Here is a 7,546-nt window from a genome sequence, read left to right as displayed (position 1 = left end):
TTATGTGAAGAAGTTATTAGATAATAGTTTGGATAAGTCAAGAGTGTGTGTATAGCTGAAGTTCGAAAAGTCAGGAATTATCCAATTGAAGAAATCTATATTTGCTGAGAATTCTTAATACCAGGTGTCAACAAACGCATCAACAGAGTTGTTCCCGACAGAGTCCTTCCGTCAGCAGAGTCATACTGTGCCTCAAATTCCTAATAGACTCAATCCGTCAGTAGAGTCCTATTGCAAATCAAATATTGATCAGAATATTTATGATAGGGATTTCGACTGGATGATTATCTTTTTTATCATATTTTCCATAACTTGGAGAGATTGGAGAATGATCCAAGTGCTTGAGTGTGAGAATTTTCTAGTTCTTTTTCTTACTCCATGTTGGAGTTTGATTGATCGAGTTTAGTCATTGGAGTCCCAGGAGAGAAGTCAATAGTTTGAAGATCGCCAAATGTTATAGCTGTGGTAGAGGCAAATGTGTCGTTTGTCGAGTCAAGTAAGAGAGCCAATTAGCAAAGATTTTGTAATTGAGAATTACTTTTAACTGGTTTTTAAATAATAAAATTGACTTTTCTGAGTTTGACTGCTCCGTAGGGTTTTACCTTTGAGGAATTTTTCAAAAGGTTTATCTTCGTAACCAAATTTGGTGTTACGCACTTTATTTAATTTATGTATTTGATTGATTATCAAATTATTTAATTATTGATCACTAACCAATTTATTAATTGAATTGGTAGAATGTGGTAATACAATACAGAGGTACTTAGATAATTTCAATAACATTGGTGATCATGAGAGAGAGAGAGAGAGAGAGAGAGAGAGAGAGGTCCTAGAGAAATCACAAGGGCTCTTTTCATTAAGATAATTAATTAAGCCACATACACAATTCATAATTTTAAAGCTATATGAAACGAGTAAATAATTTTTCATTTGTGTGGTAATATGCTTAATAACTTAGGACATATATACTTCAACGCCAGCAGTTTTGATAAACTGGCATACAGGACAAACACTAATTGACCCCTCACACTCCTTGCATAAACATAGGTGCCGACAAGGCATCAACAAGATGGAGACCTCCTTTGTGTTGCATGCTCTACAAATGTGTCCCAAGCCTAGGTTATTCCTGAGAAATGATTTGGCAGGTCCACCTGGAATGCCCGGGTAGTTGTTTGGGTCGATATATGAGGTGGCATCATCGACTTCACTGTCTCCAAATCCTTCCTTACCTTGTTCAGCACCCTGTGAAATTGCCTGCTGGAGGTTGTTCTTCAGGACACTAACAATTGACTCATTGTACTTTGCTCTATAGTGCCAGTTCTGGGCTTCCATGGCAACTCGCCTTATCCTCTCTGCAACTTCCCTGTTCTTACAGTTCATGTTCTCTATTTCGATGTCTTTCTCGCGAAGCTTTTTGCTGACACCTTTCTCCATAGCAGCAAGGAAAGAAGCCTTGTGTCTCTTCTCCATGTCCCTCACCCCCTTTGTCAACTGTTCCTCCTGATTCAAGAGTGATCAAAGATTATTCTACAGGTGCTAAGAACAGCATAAAATGATCACTGAAATATTATGAAATTAGCTTGACTACTGCTTTCTGTTGAGTATGATTTCAGACCCTTGAAAGCCACCACTCATGATCCTCCCCACCCAGGTCTCCAAGATACAACATCAATTAAAAACCATGAGTAGACATAAAATTACTATTTAATAGACATAGGCAATTCTTCACTTGAAATACTACTGTTATAAGAAGTAGATAATATTGGGAATCGAATTAAAATAGAAAGGATTAAGACCACCGAATGAAATAATTTTCAAAAGCAAAAAGGTTTCTTTTGGGTAATAAAAACAAGGATGGATATGTGCAAGTATATTGGAACCACTTTTTGTGATCATACGGTTACGCCTCCCCCCCGGAAAAGGGGAGGAGGAAGAATCTTGCCCTTGATTAATCTGAACAGGCATGCAGAAAACCGCTATATTGAATAAACGTCCAGGAATACCTGAATTTTGATAAAATGGTCAAACTCTTCCTTCTGTCGATCAAGCGCAGTCTTGATATTATCCCCAAGGGACAAGATGATTGAAGGTGCAGCCGTCATACTTCCACTTGCAGAAGTGACAGATGAGTTACGCTCATCATCATCGTATGATAGCCTTAATCCTGTTGATACTGGGTTTGGGTTCAGAATGCTTGCTGAGCGATCGGCTTCATCCTGACAGCCATAATAATTCAAGGATGTCTGAAGTTTTTGCTGCCTTGAAATATCTTCGGTTTCTCTGCCGCGTTTATTTGGCCGAACGAGAGGAGTAATATGCTCATTTCCAAAAAAATTTACAGGATCAACATTACATCCAGCTGGTGCTGCAAAATAAGTTGTGTACTCGTTATGCTTAGAGACCGGATCAACTGCAGATATCTCATTATACTTCCTACATGGGTATGAGACCCTAACCACAATAAATTTCCTCTTATCATATTCTACAGTGTGTACAATAATGGTTTTCATCCCAGATTTACACATTTACCATTCAGTGCTCCTAACTGACCAGATGTAGCTATTTATCTGTCAACTTTTGGGTGGTGGTGGCAGCTGTGGGCTTAGATGATTTGGCACCGCCACAGATGTAAGCCCACAGCCCCTAATGACAAGGTTGATTTACACGTTGATGATGATACTTAAAAATAAAAAAAAGTTATGGAATGGTCATGACAATGATGATGTTATTAATATTTCTTCTAAAGTTAACTGAGGTTGATTTTAAAAGTATCAAAGTTCATTTGTCACTACTAATTAAATCTCTCATATCCTTATCTCGTAGGTTTATAAATTTTGACCACATGTTACATACCATTCGCAATAATGGTAAAGTGGTGGTGGTAAGTCTTCATCAAGGTAGCTATCAAAGGATCTATGGTTATATAAAATATGTAAAAGGTCTGAACAATGCTTTGTCTTTGAAGCAACACATAATAACTTAAGGGAAAAAAGGAATTAGCAGTATATGAAATTAGCATATTACAATGTATCAATAAAATGAAATCCTAAAAGGCAAAGAATATGAAATGGAAGAACAGGACAAAAACAATATAATAAAGTTGTTTTGGTAAGCAAGAACTCTTTATTAAAAAGCACAAAAGGCACAGCCCAACTACACTAGAACTACCGCAATTTAATGATAAGTACTAATATTAACCTACATGGTGCGACTAAAAGCTAATGTAAGATCCATCTTTGCCCCCACCACTTTTATAGGCAACTCGGCGAATGCAACCCATAGGGGGGATTCAACTCCCTGGAGTCCTGCAGTGGGTGGAGGTGCCAACTGGCCTAAGATTCATTGGCCATCCATGTTCCCCTTGATAGATACATCAAATGTAGCCCAGAAAAAGTTCATCCCTGAATTGATGGGCGATCAGCAAAGCCAGCAAAGGGCACATGCGAAGAGTGAAGAAAATCTAACTAATAGTATACATGCACACACATAATTATTGGCAGACTTGTACATAACAGGAGGAAAGACATGAAGGATAAGCTTCATTTCCAGCACAAACTGGAAAGCAGCTCCTTAATAATAGTCGAATCAGGGAATTTACAATAAATTAATCAACCAATATACTCTAGCCAGAAGGCAAAATCTCCCTGACAAAAGCAGAGGGGGCTCAAGGCCAACCAAACATAACATTATATGCAATATACAGACAAAATTAAACACAGTGCACAGAGTCTTGATGCTTAAAAGAAAAAACTAAGAAAGGCAGAAGAGAACTCACGGCTGACACATAACTGCAGCTGATTTGATGCATTAGTCTGATACTGGAAACGATTCTCATCCAGGAAAGCAGGAAGCAAAAGATTACCATTGTTGCCTCCCAACATTTTGCTTGAAGAAAAATAAACTTCCCTTTTTCTGTTGTGTCTGAAGAGTTTCTAGTAAAACAACCTTTGAGAATCCTCCCTGCCAAAAAGGAACTAAATATTGAACATTAAAAGCTACAAGACTACAAGCAAGCAACAGCAATATTCTAGCAAGTTCAGGATGACTGAAGAACAACCTGATATCCAAAGGAGATATTCAACCAATAATTGGTCCCAACTCAAAATATGATAGTTCTAAAATGCCTGCTAGGCTAGCCCTCTAAGGCTTTTAGTCTTGATGCGTGATTCAAAATTTCAAATAAAATATCTTGAGCATCAAACTTGGGAATTTAAATTCTTTACCAAACCACTGATGAACCAAAAAAAAAAAAACTTGGGCTGCCCCTTCTTTCTATCAATAAAATTTTATTTTACCTATCAAAAAACAAACAAACCAAGACATTGATGAATCTGTATCTCATTTATAAGCCCAGGCAAATATTTTAAAACGACTCAGAGAGAAACCATTGATTTAAACAACTTGCAACGTGTTATTGTTATAATTTCACTTCATCTAAAGTAAGCGTGAATCAGCCTTCATGGCCACAATGACAAACAAAAATAAGTAGCTTGAACAAAAATAAAAATCCTACTTATAAAAAAAAAAATCCTTAGTAGTTTTTCTTCATGAAAAAAAAAAAACATGTACACACACAAATGGATTTACAAAAAAAAAAAATTGCATTATTGTTTTCTAATTGATTAGTGATCTGACGTGACTTTGCAATTGCAGGCATTTCTTATTACTGTCATATCCATATTTGCATGAATAAACTTCCTATGGGAAAGCATCGACTTGCCCATCTCAAGCCTAATAAGTTACGAATAAATGCCATGTCTTTACCATACATGCCTTCAGAGAATAGAAATGGCCAAAAGCACATAAACACACAAGTTTCAGAGCAAAAAATTATGAAACTTGAATGCTTATAAAAGGAAATTAGAAAAACAAGCCGAGAGCCGGTCGTCATAGGTGTCGAGATCCAGCAATGATGCCTCAAGACCGTAAGTGACCATTGATCCTTTCTGAGATCACTTCCCCTGCTAAAACAGGAATGGTGCCTGACTTAATCTCGCATTCAGTGAGATTCTAAAACCACGAAATAAATACTGCTCTAGACAGAATGTAATACTTAGAAGTGGCTTTAGTCTGTGTCAGACAGCACACAATCTGGGGGATGCCACACATCCCCAAATGTTGATTTGGCACACCAAGCTTGTGTCCTGCTCACATAGGACACAGGACAGAAGTTGCACCCATATAAAGAAATCTCATGCAATAACTTCTTTACATGAATTCTGAATCTACTTAACAGAGAACTATTAGTTTTTCACTCAACAAATAAATTGAGTTTTAATGAATATAAACATATCTAAAAGGAAATGATGACTTTGACCTTAGGACTCACAGCAACACAATTGCTGGACGGGTCCAGAAAAACATTTCCTGTTATGAGAACATGCGAAACAAAGCTCTAGAGACGGAACTGATCTTCAAGAGATACTATCAAAACCTAAAAAACAGTATATCGTTAACATAATACAAATCACAAACAACGCATTTAGGTTATTTGAAATCGATGAAATCCATAAAACACACTACCGAGAGGGTAACAACATACACACCATATAGCCTATACAATACTGATCAGATCACCAATTGACTTGCAGAAGACAAACTAAACATGGGGAGAAGGAAAGTGAAAAAGATGAAGGCTAATGAGACTCAATAAAAATATAATTGGGACAAGAAAATCAGATGCATCTAAGATAACCCAACTGCAAAATTGATTGAGATAGAGTGTGATAAGCATATACGGGAAATAAATATTTGGAGAACAATGATTTTTTTAAGAACCTACCACAGATGAGAGAATCTTGGAAGTTTGAAAAAAATAAGGCCGGCAATATTTTCAGATGATATAAACAGATACAAGAAAGGAAATGGAAAAAAATGATAACAAATCTCCGAGCCAATAGATTTTAGATATCCACCTAAGATTCTTTTCAATCTCCAAAACGTATCAATATATACAGAAAGAATCAACACACAGGCAGCTTGTAAGAAGAGCAACCCAACAGCAAGAAACAGCAGAATACAAGGTACCTTAATATGATAAGCTCGTTTGACAGAGTCTCAAGGAAGACAACTGCTGCCGCCTGGATCCTGAAATTCCACGACTACTAGAAAATTCCAACGAACCAACGAAAAGAAATCCGCTTTATTAGATTTTTATTTTTTAATTTGATCGGTTCCAAAACAATGTAATGCTATGTAAGGATAAGTCAGGAAGACCGATCATAAAAGATGTTCCATCAAAACGACCAGAGAATGTCGGAACAAGGAGAGGAGGCCGATGGGCGATGAGGCAAAAGAGAGAGAGAGGTTTGGAAGACATGGTAACCGAAGAAAAATGGAAGATTTATCATAAATAAACATAGTATTATTACAGATATTAAAGAAAATAAGAATAATAATATTCAAACCGGATAGCCTCCACATTTCATTCATAGATCCATCCATGCTATTGGCCAGCCCACTCCTCACCTCTACCCTCCCACTTTTTTTTAACCTTCCTCCTTCCACCTTAACCACTTTTTTCTTCTTTTATTTTATTTTTTTATTTAATACATCATTTGTTTTTTAAGATAATATAAAATAAGATGAATTGAGATTAAAATTAAAAGATAAGTAAAATATTATTAGAATATATTTATTTAATATTATTTAAAAATTTAAAAAAGTTAAATTATTTATTTTATTTTGTATAAAAATTTAAAAAATTTGTAATGATTAGATGAAATGAGTTGACAGTAATTATAAAAACAAACGAGACATTTTTATGCCCAATAGCGAGTGAGTTGAGTGCATCGATAGAAGAGAACTGTTATAACTATAAATATATTTTATTAAAATAAACTTACAAATTAACATATTTTCTTTGATAGATTCGTTAAATTTATTTTATAATTTATTATATTAAGACGAGTTAGCTTGTAAGTCTATTTTTATGAAATTCCTTTGTGATTATAGCATTTTTTCAATACAAATACTTCTAATTGAAATTAGTGAGGCTAATTTTTTGGGATGATGGCACAACTCAAGGAACCTTTACTTGGTAATATTGTTAAAACTTCAAAGATGTCATTATTTTAAATATCAATTGATATGACTTAAAATACTAAACAACATTCTTCATATATAATTTTATTTACTTAAAATGTATTATATTAAATTATAGTTCCGAAAATAATAAATATACAAAGAGGAGTAATATTTATTTAAATGAATATCAGAATATCAAAACAAGAACTGATTGTGATCCAAACAAATTAATTAAATTGATATTAATTAGGCCTTTCAGCCTTTGGCTGGACTAGTCAAATTACGATGTGAACTAAAGACGTGTTCAGGACGTGTAAACAAACAAAGATTGCTCCAAATAGAGGGGCGTGATCGTCATATGAGGTACTTGCAGTTGCCGACGTGGTCGGTACGAACCGAAAGGAATTTTAACTTTAACATAAAAGCGGGAAAGATGTTCCGTGGACCGTGACACCCACGCACGCACGCACTGGGCGTAGCCCGTGCGCCCATATGGTATGGTACGTGAGGGTTACGCCCG

General features: G+C 35.6%; 1 protein-coding gene across 3 annotated transcripts; it reads right to left on the bottom strand.

Annotated features, from left to right (window-relative positions):
- Nucleotides 1-902: 902 nt before the first annotated feature.
- LOC108986786 (probable BOI-related E3 ubiquitin-protein ligase 2) lies at nt 903-6,455 on the bottom strand. 3 transcript variants are annotated; one of them, XM_018959548.2, is made up of 5 exons: nt 6,028-6,340; nt 5,318-5,434; nt 3,776-3,960; nt 2,004-2,365; nt 903-1,500 (listed from the first exon to the last, which is right to left on the bottom strand). In XM_018959548.2, the coding sequence occupies exons 3-5, from the start codon at nt 3,879-3,881 to the stop codon at nt 955-957; spliced, it is 1,014 nt and encodes a 337-aa protein (XP_018815093.2). In that variant the 5' UTR covers nt 3,882-3,960; nt 5,318-5,434; nt 6,028-6,340; the 3' UTR covers nt 903-954. The 3 variants fall into 3 exon arrangements, with proteins under 3 accessions (XP_018815093.2, XP_018815091.2, XP_018815092.2); XM_018959546.2 differs by lacking the exon at nt 5,318-5,434 and having other exon boundaries at nt 6,028-6,455; XM_018959547.2 differs by lacking the exon at nt 5,318-5,434 and having other exon boundaries at nt 3,776-3,974.
- Nucleotides 6,456-7,546: the final 1,091 nt, after the last annotated feature.

This window comes from Juglans regia, chromosome 16 (genome assembly GCF_001411555.2).
Source record: "Juglans regia cultivar Chandler chromosome 16, Walnut 2.0, whole genome shotgun sequence".
Lineage (NCBI taxonomy): Eukaryota > Viridiplantae > Streptophyta > Magnoliopsida > Fagales > Juglandaceae > Juglans > Juglans regia.
The sequence above is the reverse complement of the archived record's forward strand: the minus strand, read 5'-3'. Positions and strand labels throughout refer to the sequence as shown.

Bases quoted from the DNA above. Each gene is read 5' to 3' on its own strand.
- LOC108986786 (XM_018959546.2), bottom strand. From the start codon at position 3,881: ATGTTGGGAGGCAACAATGGTAATCTTTTGCTTCCTGCTTTCCTGGAT. The intron at 2,366-3,775 runs GTGAGTTCTCTT...CTTATTTTGCAG, and splicing joins GCTGCAGTTATGTGTCAGCC to CACCAGCTGGATGTAATGTT. The intron at 1,501-2,003 runs GTATTCCTGGAC...CTCTTGAATCAG, and splicing joins ACCATTTTATCAAAATTCAG to GAGGAACAGTTGACAAAGGG.